At 50.5% G+C, this 18,711-nt stretch overlaps 1 protein-coding gene across 1 annotated transcript in view; it reads right to left on the bottom strand.

Moving 5' to 3' along the window:
* Window positions 1–18,485, bottom strand: part of LOC142295788 (DNA (cytosine-5)-methyltransferase 3A-like) — a 28,382-nt gene extending 9,897 nt beyond the window's left edge. Inside the window, exons 1-9 of the mRNA XM_075338880.1 lie at window positions 18,416–18,485; window positions 18,223–18,267; window positions 17,970–18,049; window positions 17,720–17,832; window positions 17,259–17,442; window positions 17,098–17,182; window positions 11,799–11,944; window positions 6,421–6,511; window positions 6,158–6,306 (exon numbers count right to left, since the gene is read on the bottom strand). Coding sequence (XP_075194995.1) covers window positions 6,158–6,306; window positions 6,421–6,511; window positions 11,799–11,944; window positions 17,098–17,182; window positions 17,259–17,442; window positions 17,720–17,832; window positions 17,970–18,049; window positions 18,223–18,229 — 855 coding nt within the window. The 5' untranslated portion in view covers window positions 18,230–18,267; window positions 18,416–18,485. The remainder of the gene's footprint in view (window positions 1–6,157; window positions 6,307–6,420; window positions 6,512–11,798; window positions 11,945–17,097; window positions 17,183–17,258; window positions 17,443–17,719; window positions 17,833–17,969; window positions 18,050–18,222; window positions 18,268–18,415) is intronic.
* Window positions 18,486–18,711: the final 226 nt, after the last annotated feature.

Raw genomic sequence — 18,711 nt, 5'->3', positions numbered from 1 at the left:
ACCCCGCGCCAGCAGCCGTCTCTGCTCGGGTCCGGGCCTTCAGGGAATGTGGCTCGAGGGTTCTCCGGACCCGGGGGTCTCGCGGACACGCCGAATAAATGGGGGTACGTAGATGTACGGGCTGGGCCGTAGTAAGTTTGTGACGCCACCCACGGTGTGTGGTGAGATGGGACACTACCGCTGCTGATGTGGGGCACCCGGGGGAGATGTTGTGCAGCAAGTTGTTAAGCCCTCCGTGGGCAGGGATGGTGGCCCTGGGACCCGGTGACTCAGTGCAGATGGCAGGTGACCCCAAGGGTGTTGGTGTATTCACTGTTAGTAAACACACAAGTCTCTGGTAAACCAAGGTGATGGTGGCCGGTGCCACGATCGGTTGCGTTCAGGGTCCCCCACCCGGCTGGTGGACTCTATCCTTTTCCTGCACTGCTTGTGTAAGGTGGACTTTCCTAGTGTGAAACTCAGGAGTCCACTTCCAGCTGGATATGGCCTAAGGAGCTGTGCCAGCAGACGCTGGCCCGTGGGATCTATGGGCCCTGGCGGTGACCTCTTATCCCTAATCGGTGGGCTGTTGTCTTCTATGAGGGACTTTGGGTGGGACAGGACCTCTAGTCCTGGCCTCAATCGGTTAATTAACCCCTTAACGACCCATGACGTACTAGATACGTCATGGATCGTGCGCCAGTAAGCCCCGCCCCCTGCCGCCGGCAGGCGGCGGCGAGACGCGCACATATCAGCTGTTATCAACAGCTAATATATGTGCCTGCTAGCCGCAGGTGGAATCGCTTCCACCCGCGGCCATTAACCCCTTACATTTCGCTGCCAAAGTCTTGGCAGCGATATGTATATGGGCGCCGCCATGACAGTGACTTACCCCGCCCCCACCGGAAGTCACGTGACATGATCACGTGACTTTCGGCGGTTGCCATGGTAGCACAGGGTCATGTGATGACGCCTGTAGCTAACATGAGTCACTTCCTCTCAATGCCGGAATACAGCCGGCATTGAAAGTGAAGCAGCAAATCTGCAGTTCTCAGCTCTGTAGCTGAGATCTGCAGATAGTGCAGAGCGATCGGATTGCTGATCGCAATAGCCCCCTAGGGGGACTAGTAAAATAAAAAAAAAAAGTAAAAAAAAAAGTTTAAAAAAAAAATAAAAAAACCTAAAAAGTTCAAATCACCCCCCTTTCACCCCATTGAAAATTAAAGGGTTAAAAAAATAAAAAATACACACATATTTGGTATCGCCACGTTCAGAAATGCCCGATCTATCAAAATATAAAATCAATGAATCTGATCAGTAAACGGGTAGCGGCAAAAAAATTCCAAACGCCAAAATTACGTTTTTTGGTCGCCGCAAATTTTGCGCAAAATGCAATAACAGGCGATCAAAACGTAGCATCTGCGCAAAAATGGTACCGTTAAGAACGTCAGGTCAAGACGCAAAAAATAAGCCATCACTGAGCCTCAGATCCTGAAAAATGAGAACGCTACGGGTTTTGGAAAATGGCGCAAAACGTGCGCCACGTTTTTTGGACAAGCTTGTGAATTTTTTTTAACCCCTTAGATACAAGTAAACCTATACATGTTTGGTGTCTACAAACTCGCACCGACCTGAGGCATCATACCCACACATCAGTTTTACCATATAGTGAACACGGTGAATAAAATATCCCAAAAACTATTGTACAATCCCACTTTTTTTGCAATTTTTCCGCACTTGGATTTTTTTTGCCGTTTTCCAGTACACTATATGGTAAAACTTATGGTTTCATTTAAAAGTACAACTCGTCCCGCAAAAAACAAGCCCTCATATGGCAAGATTGATGGAAAAATAAAAAAGTTACGCCTCTCGGAAGAAGGGGAGCAAAAAACAAAAACGCAAAAACGGAAAGTGCCCGGGGGCTGAAGGGGTTAACCAGTCCGCTTGGTTCCGGTTACGGGCTTCAGGGTCCGAGTACCCCCCTTTGTACTACGGTTTCCGGGTCGGTTCCCCGTGTCGGTACCGGTGGGCTACAACCCTGTCCCGGTCCACCTCGGTTCCACCGAGCCGTCTTCACATCTCCTGCTGACGGAGACCACCGTCTGCCTCCTAGCCAGTGCCACCAGGGCTCCGATCCTGGTACCGTTCAACTTGAACTTCACTGCTGGAGCTACCCCTTGCTCCAGCCCACACTCCTCTCCACTTGAACTCCAAACTGAATTCCAACTAAAACTGCTGTTTTCCCCTTCCCGGGCTGTCTAGACCCCTGGGTGGGCGTGTTCCAACCGCCTGGTCACGCCCACTGGTGTGTCTATCTTTCCCTAAGGGGGGGGTGACTAGGGTTTCTGATTGGCTGTGTGTTTCCTAATGAGGGAAGGTGTTATGCAGGGGCTAACTGTGACTACCTGGTTTTGGCCAGGGCGTCACACTCGCCTTTGGTTAAACACAGACTGTCCGCGGGCTGTCCGACCACCACCGTTTATTTTAACTAGAAAAAAGGGGATAAAACGAGTAAAACATTTTACAATCATATTAACATATTTACAATAAGCATGTTTTGTTTTGTTCTTTCCTTACGGGAAGCATGTTACTTAAAGTTTGCACATATAAAACAACCGGGTTCTTCTCACCTCACCCACCCAAAACAACCTGCCCCCTGGTGCCACCGCTAAGCAATGGTGCGCACCCCTTGCCCAAGTCCAGGTTGCCCGGGTGTCACCCAAACGGGCCGGGTAAAAAAGTTCCTTACCCGGCAGTCCTTTACAGGGACCCCACGTCCAGGAGACCCCTGACCCGGAGGGTAGTCACCGGTTTTGTTGGTGACAGGGCCTCGGCCGACTCTACCGCAGGCCCATCCTCCAACCAGCCTCTCCAGAGACTGTGGCTTGGTGAGAAGGTAGGTCGGGGGCAATTTACAAGACCCAGAAAGTTTTGGGTTGGCCTGCAAGTCCAAAGCCTTTGTCTTTTTAAACTTTTTAAACGGGAATCACCAACAGTCCCAACGGGAAACTTCAACTTTTTGGTAGCCGGGAACCGCTACCTAACATTTTAATCTGCGTCAAACTCGGGGCCGGAGATTGGCGGACATGTAGCTGGGCGCCCATTCTCACCCTCCTCCTGACATAGAGGGCAGACCACCCCCTCTCTCCGCAGTGCCGGGTGTAGGTTACAAGCTCTCCGGGTTCCATGTCCCGATCTGGGTGGCCAACGGGCAGATGAGGGGCCACGTCCCTCAGGGACACAAATATTTTGGCCTCCATTCCTGGCTCGTATATGAACCCCTATCCCTTTTGGGGGTTACAATGCCGGACCTGCCCTTCATATGTTGGTCCCCTCACTCGAAACATGGCATTCCTTAGATTGTCTTTCTCGGTGTAGGTCCGGGACAGGACCCCCGCCTTCCTCATCTCCCGGGCAGCAATCTCCTTTCCCTGCTGGTGCCGCTGCCGCTCCCAGTATGGAGCATCGGCTGCCTGCTCCGGTGCATCCTGCGCTGGGTCTGGGCCCAGCCGGAGTCCCTCCGTGCCGGCTACGACCGGCATCTTTGGCAACGGGGGACCCCGCTGTGACATGGCCTGCTCTGCTGTCTTGCAGCTGCAGCCCCACGGCACCTCAGCCGAGGCCAGCAATCTGGGAGCGGCCAGCGTTGCTCGTTGTGCCGGCTTCCAGACGGGAACCGCCTCTGCTTTGGCCGGGCAGACTGCCGGGGCCATGGTCATCTTAGGCACGGCCTCTTTCGGGATCGCTGTCGGGTCCAAGGCTGGACGGGGCACCTTCCAGGTGCTGGTCTGGCATGGAGCCGGTACGGGTGCCGGGGCGGTGACTGGCTGGCTGCTGGCAGCTTCCTTGAGCTGGTCCTCGCGGGCCGGTGGAACGGACACCGCTGCCGATGCTGGTGGCAGCGGGCCGAGCGGGGGGGTCAGCAGCAGGCGCGGGCGGTGAGGGAGGCAGCGTGGCGGGCAGGGGCAGGCCGGGCCTCTTAGCCTGGTCGGCCGGTCCCTGAGGGACATAGGGGCGTGGGTCTCTTACCCGCTCCTCCAAGGTTGCTCCACTTCACGAGCCTGAACGGCTGCAGTCAACTCCGCCATCTCGGCCGTCCATCGCTCCAAGATAAAGCGCACCTGCGCCTGGATCCGGCGTCACATGCGTTCCGTCTGGGCTTCTACCCAGGCCGCTGTTCCGGGCACGGGCTCCGGCACTCCGGGCTTGCCAGACGGGTTGACCATGTTGCTCTGATGGTGTCCAGGAACAAGAAGGGTGGCAGGGTCCTGGAGTCCCTGCCCTTTATCTGCTCGGTCACATGCTGCAGATTCTTCACCCGCCCCCCCTTGCTCTTTTGCAGGCACTCTTTTCTGTGGCCTGCTAGTTTCGTTTTGCGAATTCCGGGCTCGCTTTCCGGCCGCGTTCCCAGGGGGTGGGGCTTCGGCTTTCGCGCCCTTTTCGCGGTGAAGAAGACGCTGGGCTGTAGTTTTTCGCTCCCAAAATGGCGGCAAGATGGCGAATTCTGAAATTTTTGCAACGGATCACCGCTGACTATCCAATACAAGGCGCACTTCCACAAGGTAAATGGATGGGTAAGTATCCTGTTCGTGACACCAAATTTTTTGGGGTGTGTCGCCCCGCACCAGCAGCCGTCGATGCTCGGGTCCGGGCCTTCAGGGGAGGGGGCTCGAGGGTTCTCCGGACCCGGGGGTCTCGCGGACACGCCAAATAAATGGGGGGATGTAGATGTACGGGCTGGGCCGTAGTAAGTTCGTGACGCCACCCACGGAGTGTGGTGAGATGGGACACCACCGCTGCTGTTGTTAGGCACCCGGGGGAGATGTTGTGCAGCAAGTTGTTAACCCCTCCGTGGGCAGGGATGGTGGCCCCGGGACCCGGTGACTCAGTGCAGATGGCAGGTGACCCCAAGGGTGTTGGTGTATTCACTGTTAGTAAACACACAAGTCTCTGGTAAACCAAGGTGATGGTGGCCGGTGCCACGGCCGGTTGCATTCAGGGTCCCCCACCCAGCTGGTGGTCTCTATCCTTTTCCTGCACTGCTTGTGCAAGGTGGGCTTTCCTAGTCTGAAACTCAGGAGTCCACTTTCGGCTGGATATGGCCTAAGGAGCCGTGCCCCCAGATGCTGGCCCGTGGGATCTATGGGCCCTGGCGGTGACCTCTTATCCCTAATCGGTGGGCTGTTGTGTTCTATGAGGGACTTTGGGTGGGACAGGACCTCTAGTACTGGCTTCAATCGATTAATTAACCAGTCCGCTTGGTTCCGGTTTCTGGCTTCAGGGTCCGAGTACCCCCCTTTGTGCTACGGTTTCCGGGTCGGTTCCCCGTGTCGGTACCGGTGGGCTACAACCCTGTCCCGGTCCACCTCGGTTCCACCGAGCCGTCTTCACGTCTCCTGCTGACGGAGACTATCGTCTGCCTCCTAGCCAGTGCCACCAGGGCTCCGATCCTGGTACCGTTCAACTTGAACTTCACTGCTGGAGCTACCCCTTGCTCCAGCCCACACTCCTCTCCACTTGAACTCCAAACTGAACTCCAACTAAAACTGCTGTTTTTCCCGCCCCGGGCTGTCTAGACCCCTGGGTGGGCGTGTTCCAACCGCCTGGTCACGCCCACTGGTGGGTCTATCTTTCCCTAAGGGGGGGGTGACTAGGGTTTCTGATTGGCTGTGTGTTTCCTAATGAGGGAAGGTGTTATGCAGGGGCCTAGCTGTGACTACCTGGTTTTGGCCAGGGCGTCACACCGCCATGACAGTTGGCGATGTCTGTGAAACCTCCTTGTGGCAGTAATTTTGCATTACTTTCCTAGCATACATTGTGCAGTTATACTCCTGTCACGTTTAGAGCTGTAATTATTTATCATTTCTGGACATCTCAGCTTGTGATGTCACTTAACTAGAACACAAATTACATTGAAATTCCATTTTGACCCTTCACCATTGCACCTTTCCTTTCATGACATGGGGATGTCCAAATGTTTAGATGCCTCGGTCTCTATTGACTATGGCATCTATGGGGTTGTGTCTCCTGGATCAGAGTTATATCCGGTCCCTGCTGTTGTAAAGGAAGCCGTGCCTAGTATTACAGCGGTCTCAGGCTCAACTCCAGGGCCGGACATATACAGTTGTATTCATGAGAAGTAATGAAGTTTCCTACATCCTAAGCATCTGCTTCTCACCTTGAGGCGCATGGTTATGGCTGTCTTGAATCTTGTTTCCATTGACACAACGTTTTCGAAAGCCCAGAAAAAGGGACGCTCTTCACCAGGCTTTGGCTTGACCATGCGGAGCAATCGGGGGAAGTGAAAGAAAAGTGGTCCGGTGCCCCCTGTCAAGACCACACAAGCCGGTCACATACAGTTCAGCACTCCATGTCTGATCCTAGATCTGCCCATAGCTCTCATCTCACATTCAGGATCGTCCTACAGAATGATCGACTTACCATACAGCCCTTTACGGAGGGGGTTCACCATAGAGAGATCGTTACATGGACTTCCTCCTATCAATAAATCGAAAGGCCCCCACTCCTCGATCTGCGGAATAATCCGGAGTGAAGTCAGAGGTGCAATATGTGAGATCACCCAAATTTATAATATATCATCTCATCATTATCTGACTCTGTACAGTAAGTGTCGCCCCTTATTCCCAGGGCCGGCGCCAGCACCCGGCAAACCCGGTCAAATGCCGGGGCCCTGAGCTGCCGGGGGGCCCACTCGCGGTGGCAGGAGTGGCGCACCGCTACTCAGGGTGCCCCGGTGGCCGTGCTGTCACCGCCCCCCGCCGAGGATCGAGCTTTCAATTGCATCGGCATCGCAGGTGCCGATACAATTGAGAGCAATGATGAGAGAGTGAGCGGCGCTCTCTCTCTTATCATTCTCCCCGCTGTGACTGTCGGCGTTCTTCTGACAGCTCTGCAGAGGACCGCGGTGACGTCATCACTGCGCGCCTGCTGAGAGGTCAGAGCGAGCGACAGCAATGGACGATGCGCCGAGGAGACCGGATCAGCGGGGGAACGAGTGAACCGCCCCTCTACTGACACTGGGCTCCCCTGACTCACAGGCCGGCCACTACACAGCGGCACTAGTACACATAGGGGCCCGGCAGCCGCTCTGCGTCTATGTGTAGTGCTGCTGTGTAGTGGCCGGCCTGTGAGTCAGGGGAGCCCAGTGTCAGTAGAGGGGCCCCTGACCTGGAGAGGCCACCAGCCATGTCTGAGCTGCAGGAGTGCTAGTCCTGACCTGCACAGCAGACGGAATCTCCATCCTGCAGGACCTGCGATGATGTCACGCCCATGTGACTGTGTGGGAGGAGACACAGGAGGCCGGGCAGAAAGCAAGATACTGAATCCTGAAGGAGATTTGGACACATGACTGGTAATAAGAAAAGAGGGGACATGAGGGTGAGGGGGGCTGCAGGGTGAGGGGCATATGAGGGCTGCAGACTGTGACAGAAGCATGTGAAGGGGTGCAGAGTGTTTGAGAGGGGTAAGTTGGGGTACAGGCAGGGTGAGATATGTGAGCAGGGTGTGTGAGATATGGGGGTGTATTGTGTGTGATATGGGGGGTGCAGGCTGTATGGGAAGCAGGGTATGTGACATATGGGGGTGTAGTGTGTGAGATCTGGGGGGTGCAGGCTGTATGGGAAGCAGTGTGTGTGTGTGATATGGGGGGTGCAGGCTGTATGGGGAGCAGTGTGTGTGTGTGTGATATGGGGGGTGCAGGCTGTATGGGAAGCAGTGTGTGTGTGTGTGGGATATGGGGGGTGCAGGCCGTATGGGGAGCAGTGTGTGTGTGTGTGATATGGGGGGTGCAAGCCGTATGGGGAGCAGTGTGTGTGTGTGTGATCTGGGGGGTGCAGGCCGTATGGGGAGCAGTGTGTGTGTGTGTGATATGGGGGGTGCAGGCTGTATGGGAAGCAGGGTATGTGACATATGGGGGTGTACTGTGTGAGATCTGGGGGGTGCAGGCTGTATGGGAAGCAGTGTGTGTGTGTGTGGGATATGGGGGGTGCAGGCCGTATGGGGAGCAGTGTGTGTGTGTGATATGGGGGGTGCAGGCTGTATGGGAAGCAGGGTGTGAGAGATATGGGGGTGTAGGCTGTATGGGAAGCAGGGTGTGTGAGATATGGGGGTGTAGTGTGTGTGATATGGGGGTGCAGGCTGTATGGGGAGCAGGGTATGCGACATATGGGGGTGTAGTGTGTGGGATATGGGGGGGTGCAGGCTGTATGGGGAGCAGTGTGTGTGTGTGTGATATGGGGGGTGCAGGCTGTATGGGAAGCAGGGTATGTGACATATGGGGGTGTAGTGTGTGAGATCTGGGGGGTGCAGGCTGTATAGGAAGCAGTGTGTGTGTGTGGGATATGGGGGGTGCAGGCTGTATGGGGAGCAGTGTGTGTGTGTGTGTGTGATATGGGGGGTGCAGGCTGTATGGGAAGCAGGGTGTGAGAGATATGGGGGTGTAGTGTGTGTGATATGGGGGTGCAGGCTGTATGGGAAGCAGGGTGTGTGAGATATGGGGGTGTAGTGTGTGTGATATGGGGGTGCAGGGTGTGTGACATATGGGGGCAGGGGCGTAACTACCGCAGTCGCAGGGGTCGGAAGGAGAAGAGAGGTACTTGTTTTTTATTTTGCTGGCTGCATGACACATGGAGGCCTGGAGGGGCCTGGCTCCATGATACATGGAGGTCTATGGGACTGCATAATAAACATGAAGGACACCTTATACATGGACTAGAGGTGCATTATACATGGAGGAGTGTGGGGCTGCATAATACAATATGATGATTTATGGCGCTACATTATAATACATATAGCACTATGGGGGCTACATTATAATACATGGAGAAATATGGAGGCTACCTTACACATGGTCACACATGGGTGTGCGTTATAAAACATGGAGGACTGTGGTGCAGTATAATATATGGAGTACTATGGGGTGAATTATAATACATGGAGAACTATGGGGGTGCATTATAATATATGACGGGTTATGTGGGACCCTTTATATTATACGGAAAGCTATGTGGGGGCCATTATAGTATTTGGAGATCTATATATAAGGAGGACAAAGATACAAGTATGGGATGGGAATGTTTTGTGCTGAGGGAAAAAGGCTCTTTCCCTCAGCACCCAGCTTTCCCATGCTCTGCTATACATCTCTCAGCACCCAGCTTTCCCATGCTCTGCTATACATCTCTCAGCACCCAGCTCTCCCATGTTCTGCTATACATCTCTCAGCACCCAGCTTTCCCATGCTCTGCTATACATCTCTCAGCACCCAGCTTTCCCATGCTCTGCTATACATCTCTCAGCACCCAGCTTTACTCTGTTATGGGAAAGCTGGGTGCTGAGAGAAAGATGGATATCAGAACATGAGAAAGCTGGGTACTGATAGAGGGATTTCAGATAATGAGAAACATGGGTGCTGAGGGTAAGAGCCAAGTGTCAGCATCCTTATCCTGTACCCCGAGTGTCAGTGTCATTATCCCGCACCCTAAGTGTCGGTGTACGTGGAGGGGGGCCCCGGTCCAAATTTTGCACCAGGGCCCATCAAACTCTAGTTACGCCACTGAGTATTAATCACTGTATTCTACATGAGGGTGCCTACTGCTATCTGGCTCTGCACTGTGCTATATACAGGCTATGCTATATACAAGCTGTATGCTACATGAGGGTGCCTAATGCTATCTGGCTCTGCACTGTGCTGTCTGGGTCTGCACTGTACTATATAGGTCTGTGTACTACATGAGGATACCTAATGCTATCTGGCTCTGCACTGTGTTATATAGGTGCTGTGTACTACATGAGGGTGCCTAATGCTATCTGGCTCTGCACTGTGGTATTTAGGGGCTGTGTACTACATGAGGGTGCCTATTGCTACCTGGGTCTGCATTGTGCTATATGTGTGCTGTATACTACATGAAGGTGCCTAATGCTATCTGGGTCTGCATTGTGCTATATGGGGGCTGCATAGTGCATACGGGGGCTACATAATACTATATGGAGGACAATGGGGGCTTCATAACACAATATGGGGGCTGCATACTACTATACCCCCAGAGTTGTATGTCCCCTCCACCCAGGTGCTGTATGTCCCCCCCCCACCCCAGAGCTGTATACACCCAGAGCTGCATGTCAACCCCCCACCTCACAGCTGTCCCCCCCCACCTCAGTCACTGCCCTCCTCTAGAGCTGTATACCCCTTTCCTCAGTAATATGTATTCCCCCCAGTATTGTGTTTGTCCCCAGCCTCTCTTGTGATGTATATACTGCAGTGTTAGTGTGCCCTATGTGCGGCCATGTCTGTTAGACAAGCCGGGAGGTGAATGAGGCTGTTGCCGGCTTCCCAATATTAGAAATATATATACAGGATAAATATATAAAAATAATGTGTGTGTGTGTGTGTGTGTGTGTGTGTGTATGATGTGTATCTATCTGGCAGTGTATATGACTGTGTCTAGATTTATGTCTATTTATGTGTTTTTGTGAATTTCTCTTTAAATAAGTATGTGTACGTGTGCCTGTATGTGTATGTATCTGTGCATGTCTGTGTGTGGATGGGGCCCACTCAGACTCTTTCGCCCAGGGCCCTCAAAAACCTGGAGCCGGCCCTGCTTATTCCCGTGTAGTGGAGCGGATACATTCCCGTGAAGGATCCCTTTCTATAGGGACATCAACAAGAAAGGTTCTGATATTATATACATAGAGGTTATAAATTAGGAAATTAGGAGAAGGACGAGAAGACTGAACCATCATGAACAGCCGGCAACAAGCGTGATCAGACGATTCCAGTCACTGTGATGTAAGGGGTAAGTCCCTGGTCATAGGATTACATAGGATTACAACTTAGCTTTGGAATAGAAATACCAGTACAAATGTACATAGGGGCAGTATTATAGTAGTTATATTCTTGTACATAGGGGCAGTATTATAGTAATTACATTCTTGTACATAGGGGCAGTATTATAGTAGTTATATTCTTGTACATAGGGGCAGTATTATAGTAGTTACATTCTTGTACATAGGGGCAGTATTATAGTAGTTATATTCCTGTACATAGGGGGCAGTATTATAGTAGTTACACTCTTGTACATAGGGGCAGTATTATAGTAGTTATATTCTTGTACATAGGGGCAGTATTATAGTAGTTATATTCTTGTACATAGGGGCAGTATTATAGTAGTTATATTCTTGTACATAGGGGCAGTATTATAGTAGTTATATTCTTGTACATAGGGGCAGTATTATAGTAGTTATATTCTTGTACATAGGGGCAGTATTATAGTAATTATATTCTTGTATATAGGAGCAGTATTATAGTAGTTATATTCTTGTACATAGGGGCAGTATTATAGTAGTTATATTCTTGTATATAGGGGCAGTATTATAGTAGTTATATTCTTGTACATAGGGGCAGTATTATAGTAGTTATATTCTTGTACATAGGGTCAGTATTATAGTGGTTATATTCTTGTACATAGGGGCAGTATTATAGTAGTTATATTCTTGTACATAGGAGCAGTATTATAGTAGTTATATTCTTGTACATAGGGGCAGTATTATAGTAGTTATATTCTTGTATATAGGGGCAGTATTATAGTAGTTATATTCTTGTACATAGGGGCAGTATTATAGTAGTTATATTCTTGTATATAGGGACAGTATTATAGCAGTTATATTCTTGTATTTAGGGACAGTATTATAGCAGATGTATTCTTGTACATAGGGGCAGTATTTATACTCTGTTACATAGGGGCTGATTTTGCTAGTCACAGTGAGCAGCCGCTGCTTTTTTGCGCGGGTTCTGTGTTGCTGACCTGTTTGCGGGTTATATTCTGCACGTCGCCCACATACGTGATCTCTCCTGGGTGCTGTCTTCTTCCTACGGCGATGGCGTCCTCACACACCTCTGAAGCGATATATTGCGCTACTTTTATTTTCAGTGTTTTCAGCACGAGCATTCCTGTAGATAACATGGATACATATAAGATGTGGAGATTATCAGCCGACATTGCTCGTCTACAGATATATTATCTGCAATGAAACCAGGTGACCTCCGTTCTGCCCTCCCCCAGATCATCAGATGAATGGACCGGTCACTGACAGCCAATACAGTCAGCATTCTTCTCTCCTTAAATACTCTGTGCTGCTGGACGTCATCTATGCAACTCCCAGCCGTCTGCCCTGTAATACTCCGTGCAACTATCTAATTCTAATTTGTCTGTTATTGTACCTTAACATACACACCCTTTCTGACTCTATCCTACCACTGTCCTCCATATCGTCACTCCACGACACAGACAGTGCCACCACTTTCTACAATGCCACTCTCACATCAGCTATTGATTCAGTCGCTCCCCTTGTGCACAGCAGAGCGAGACGAGTCAATAGACGACCCTGACACAACAGCCTCACTAAAAAGCTTCGGCAAGTGTCTAGGGCAGCAGAGCGACGCTGGAAGAAAACGCACTCCCAGGAAGACTTCACCACACTCAAAAATGCAATTCACACAATTCGTTTTGCCCTTACCTCTACTAAACACGATTACTTCAGAACCCTCATATCCTCTTTAACACACAACCCCCAACAGCTATTTAATACTTTCAACTCCCTCCTTCGGCCACCACTGCCCCCTCCAACCTCCCTCATCTCCGCAGAAGACTTTGCCACTTATTTCAAAGGAAAAAAAAAAAAAAAAAAAAAAAAAAAAAAAATCGACCAATCCAGTCGTCTTCTCTGCTCAGTCACCACAACCCCCTCATATAACAGACCACTGCCCCTCCCCCATAAACTTCCTCCCCACCATCACCGAAGGAGAGCTTGCACATCTTCTCTCAAAAGCGCACATCACCACCTGCGCACTTGACCCCATCCGATCCCACCTCCTCCCCAACCTCACCACTATCCTTATTCCAGCCTTAACCCATCTCTTCAACCTATCTTTAACGACTGATACCTTCCCTTCTGCCTTTAAGCATGCAACAGTCACACCCATCCTAAAGAAACCTTCCCTCGACCAAACCTCTGCTACCAGCTATCGCCCCATATCGCTACTCCCACTTGCCTCAAAACTCCTGGAACAGCACGTCCATGCTGAACTTTCCTCCCACCTCTCCTCTAACTCTCTCTTTGACACCCTACAGTCCGGCTTCCGTCCACATCATTCCACTGAAACTGCCCTGACTAAACTAACAAACGACTTACTTACCGCCAAAGCTAACAACCACTTCTCTGTACTCCTACTTCTAGACCTGTCCTCAGCCTCTGACACTGTTGACCACTCCCTCCTATTACAGACCCTCTCTTCCCTTGGTGTTAGAGATCTCGCCCTCTCTTGGATCTCTTCATACCTCTCCAACCGCACTTTTACTGTCTCCCACTCTCACACAACCTCTTCATCCCGTCCTCTCTCTGTTGGTGTCCCTCAAGGCTTTGTCCTGGGACCTTTACTCTTTTCCATCTATACATTTGGCCTGGGACAACTCATAAAGTCCCATGGCTTCCAGTACCACCTATATGCCGAAGACACCCAGATCTACCTCTCTGGTACCGATGTCACATCTCTGCTGTCCAGAATCCCAGAGTGCCTATCTGCTATATTCTCCTTTTTCTCCTCTCGCTTCCTAAAGCTCAATGTGGCCAAAACTGAACTGATCATCTTTCCTCCATCTCCCCTGCACTCTCCACCTGATCTAGCCATTACAATAAATAACATCACGCTCTCGCCAGCACCCAAAGTTCGGTGCCTCGGAGTGACCTTTGACTCTGCCTTGTCTTTCATACCACACATCCAATCCCTCACCACCTCCTGTCGTCTTCAACTCAAAAATATTTCCAGAATCCGCCCTTCCTCAATTCTCCATCTACAAAAATGCTAGTGCATGCCCTCATAATCTCCCGCCTCGACTACTGCAACATCCTCCTCTGTGGTCTCCCTGCTAACACACTCGCCCCTCTTCAGTCCATCCTTAATTCTGCTGCCCAAATGATTCACCTCTCGCCTCACTACCACCCCGCTTCTCCCCTCTGCATGTCCCTCCACTGGCTCCCAATCTTTTACCGTATCCTATTCAAACTACTAACAGTGACCTACAAAGCTGTGCATAATCTGTCTCCTCCATATATCTCTGAACTAATCTCTCACTACTCTCCAACACGTCACCTCCGGTCCTCCCAAGATCTCCTTCTCTCCTCCTCTCTCATTCGCTCCTCATGCAACCGCCTCCAAGACTTCTCCCGAGCATCCCCAGTCTCCTGGAACTCGCTGCCTCAACACGTCAGACTATCTACTACATGTGCAAGCTTCAAACGGAACCTGAAAACCCATCTGTTCAGAAATGCCTATAATCTACAATGACCTCACTGCTTCACCACCGTGCGGAGCTGCCGCCCGACCACCGTGCGAGGCTGCCGCCCGACCACCGTGCGGGGCTGCCGCCCGACCACCGTGCGGGGCTGCCGCCCGACCACCGTGCGGGGCTGCCGCCCGACCACCGTGCGGGGCTGCCGCCCGACCACCGTGCGGAGCTGCCGCCCGACCACCGTGCGGAGCTGCCGCCCCACCACCATGCGGAGCTGCCGCCCCACCACCGTGCGGAGCTGCCGCCCGACCACCGTGCGGAGCTGCCGCCCCACCACCGTGCGGAGCTGCCGCCCCACCACCATGCGGAGCTGCCGCCCCACCACCGTGCGGAGCTGCCGCCCACTCTACACCCCACCTACTGTCTCCTCCCCAAAATTCTATAGAATGTAAGCCCGCAAGGGCAGGGCCCTCTTCCCTCTGTACCAGTCTGTCTACTGTAACTTGTATATGTATTCTGTATGTAACCCCCTTCTCATGTACAACACCATGGAATCAATGCTGCTCTATAAATAAATAATAACAATAATAATAATAATAACGACCGCAGGCAGTAATATTACGTCCTAGCGGTCATAATGTTACACCCGCGGTGTGCCGCTGGCAGCATGCCGCGATCGGCGCACATCTCAGCTGATTTCCACAGCTGAGATGTGTGCCTGCTAGGCACGAGCAGAAGCAATAAAAAACTTAAAAGTTCAAATCACCTCCCTTTCGCCTCATTGAAAATGAAAAGAATAAAAAAATATACACACGTTTGGTATCGCCGAGTTCAGAAATGCCCGATCTATTAACCCCTTCACGACCTTGGACGGATCTATCCGTCCAGGATCGTGTCCCGTTAAACCCCGCCCCCTGCCGCGGGCAGGCGGCGTGGATCGGCACACATATCAGCTGTTTTCAACAGCTGACATGTGTGCCTGCTAGCCGCGGGTGGAAACGCTTCCACCCGCGGCCATTAACCCCTTAAATCTTGCTGCCAAAGTCTGGCAGCAAGATTTAAATGCGCGCGGCCATGTTTGTTACTTACCGCCGCCCCCACCGGAAGTCACGTGTGTTATCCTGTGACTATCGGTGGTTGCCATCGTAGCACAGGGTCATGTGATGACGCCTGCTGCTACGATGTTTCACTTTCGTTTTCCCTCGGCCGAGAGCAGAAGGAAAACCAAAGTGACTGAATCTGCTGATTACAGTGGTATAGCTGTGATCAGCAGATAGCGATCAGCGTCGGATTGCTGATCGCTATAGCCCCCTAGGGGGACTAGTAAAATAAAATAAAAAAGTAAAAAAAAAAAGTTTTAAAAAAATAAAAAAAAAAAACAAAAAACCTAAAAGTTCAAATCACCCCCCTTTCCCCCCATTGAAAATTAAAGGGTTAAAAAATAAATAAATATACACATATTTGGTATCGCCGCGTTCAGAAATGCCCGATCTATCAAAATATAAAATCAATCAATCTGATTGGTAAATGGCGTAGTGGCAAAAAAATTCCAAACGCCAAAATTATGTTTTTTGGTCGCCGCAAGTTTTACGCAAAATGTAATAACAGGCGATCAAAACGTAGCATCTGCGCAAAAATGGTACCATTATACACGTCAGCTCGAGACGCAAAAAATAAGCCATCACTGAGCCATAGATCCTTAAAAATAAGAACGCTACGTGTTTCGGAAAATGGCGCAAAACGTGCGCCACTTTTATTGGACAAACTTGTGAATTTTTTTTAACCCCTTAGATACAAGTAAACCTATACATGTTTGGTGTCTACAAACTCGCACCGACCTGAGGCATCACATAGATACATCTGTTTGATCATATAGTGAACACGGTGAATAAAACATCCCAAAAACTATTGTGCGATGACACTTTTTTTGCAGTTTTTCCACACTTGGAATTTTTTTGCTGTTTTCCAGTACAATATATGGTAAAACCTATGGTTTCATTTAAAAGTACAACTCGTCCCGCAAAAAACAAGCCCTCATATGGCAAGATTGACAGAATAATAAAAAAGTTACGGCTCTCGGAAGAAAAGGAGCAAAAAACAAAAACGCAAAAACGGAAAGTGCCCGGGGGCGGAAGCGGTTAAAATATAAAATCAACTAAGTTGATCGGTAAACCGCGTAGCGGCAAAACAAATCCAAACGCCAAAATTACGTTTTTTGGTCGCCACAAATTTTGCGTTAAATGCAATAACAGGCGATCAAAATGTAGCATCTGCGCAAAAATAGTATCATTAGAAACATCGGCCTGAGACGCAAAAAATAAGCCATCACTGAGCCTCAGATCCCGAAAAATGAGAACACTATGGGTCACAGAATATGATGTAAAACGTGCGCCACTTTTTTTGGACAAACCTGATTTTTTTTAACCCCTTAGATAAAACTAAACCTATACATGTTTGGTGTGTATGAACTCGCACCGACCTCAGGCATCACACCCACACATCAGTTTTACCATATAGTGAACACAGTGAAAAAAAAATATCTCAAAAACAATAGTGCTATTGCACTTTTTTTTGCAATTTTTCCGCATTTGGATTTTTTTTGCTGTTTCCCAGTACACTATATGGTAATACTCATGGTTTCATTTAAAAGTACAGCTCGTTCCGCAAAAAATGATCCTTCACATGACCATATTGATGGAAAAAAAAAAACGAAAGCGAAGAACCGGCCGGTCGTGAAGGGGTTAATGGAAGAATCCACCTCTCGCCTTTCTCCTGAAATACTCTGTATCGCTGTGGAAGTCTGCGCTCTGCTCACCTGTAGCAATTCCATCAAAGAGGGACAGCACTCGTATTGGCCTCCTCCTGTTCGCTGGTAGTGGGGGATAAAGCACTGGTTGAGCCTGTAAAATATGGTATAATGACCGTTAACCCCTCGGCTGCCATCTGCCGGCCCCCGTGGCCCCCGCGTGCACTCACATAGTCCAGGTCGTGGGTGTTGGACAGCAGACTCTGCAGGTGGCTGGGCCAGTCTTCACGCCTCTGCAGTAAATCATGGACGCTCTCCTCTCGGCACAGGTAGCAGGTCCAGGGATCTTCCTCCACAGCTGCCTGAGAGGTTCCTTGTCCCACCAACAAGTCCACACAGTCCACGCAGAAACACCTAGAAGAAGGTATGATACGTGCACAGAACAGAAGGTGAAGCTGATGACGGGAGAAATGACCACAAGCATGAAAAATCAGGACAATTGCAAAAATTCAGAAATGATGCAGTACCTAAGATGGGCAGCAGGTGGCAGCAAAGCACCTCTACCAGAGCAATGAGAAGGCTTTATTGCCACCTAGTGGCCATACCTGGCACTGCCTCCATATTGAATAGTATCAGTTCTACAGTATCTCGGCTATTTTATATGATAATCAGGAATTTCCTCCTTTCTCACCTCCAGCAGCTCCTCTTACTGCAGATCAATAATTGCTCCCCGGAGATGCAGATGCTGCAGTAACTCTGCCGCCCATCCTCACCTATGTGGTACCCCCAGCTCAGGAACCAGCTCTATATGGGGGGGGGGCAGATAAAGGCAAGAGGTCAGTATACAAGGACAGGGCTTGGATGGGTGCGGATTCATGACCTCTGTATATCAGATCAGGCTCCATATAAGAGCAGCTACCTGGATGTGGTGCGATAATTACCGTACATCGGCTGCACAGGGCCCCAACAAAGAGGGGGTGCAGGGTGGTGACCTCCAGATCTCCGCAGGCAATGCAGAACTCTATAAGAGAAGAAGCCACGTCAGGAGGGCGCCAGCATTTATGTTGCTCTCATATACCACAACGCTTCATTATATGTCTATTATCGACCGTGACCCTATTCTGGCGGCCATCACGAGGGTCCCGACACGGGACAGAAGACGAGGGGCTGATCTCGGGGGGATTCTCTTCTTACCTCCCATCCTTCTCACCTCCCGACGAACGTCATCAAAGAGGCGCCCTGAAGAATATAAAGAGCCTCGTAACCATGATACATCTCATTTGTGCCCCTTATAGGAAGGCGGAGCGTCAGCAATAATAAAGGCGTCCCTCTCACCACCCGCACCATCTGTGCCCAAGTTATAGTAAAATCTGCGCCCATGTTACACCTTAAAGGGGAATGTGTGGCCAGGTGTTTTCTGGAGAGCAACATGGTGCCGGAGCGGAGACCCTGTTTCAGGTGATGTGTCTGTGAGAGTCTGAAATGTGATTGTGTCAGCAGTGCACTAGGACCCTGTGACTTCTGCCTGCACTGATCAGCAGGGTTTTGGGTCAGAGACCCTGTAGATGCAAAAGTTACCTCAGAGAAAGTGTGCTGAGGCCAGGCTGCCTCAGAGACAGTTGTGTGGCTGCGGGCTAAAAACAGTCTGAAAAGAGAAAGATCAGAGAGACAGTTGTGTGAATG

Source organism: Anomaloglossus baeobatrachus, chromosome 3 (genome assembly GCF_048569485.1).
Source record: "Anomaloglossus baeobatrachus isolate aAnoBae1 chromosome 3, aAnoBae1.hap1, whole genome shotgun sequence".
NCBI classification, from domain to species: domain Eukaryota; kingdom Metazoa; phylum Chordata; class Amphibia; order Anura; family Aromobatidae; genus Anomaloglossus; species Anomaloglossus baeobatrachus.
This window is presented reverse-complemented; position numbering and strand designations above follow the sequence as displayed.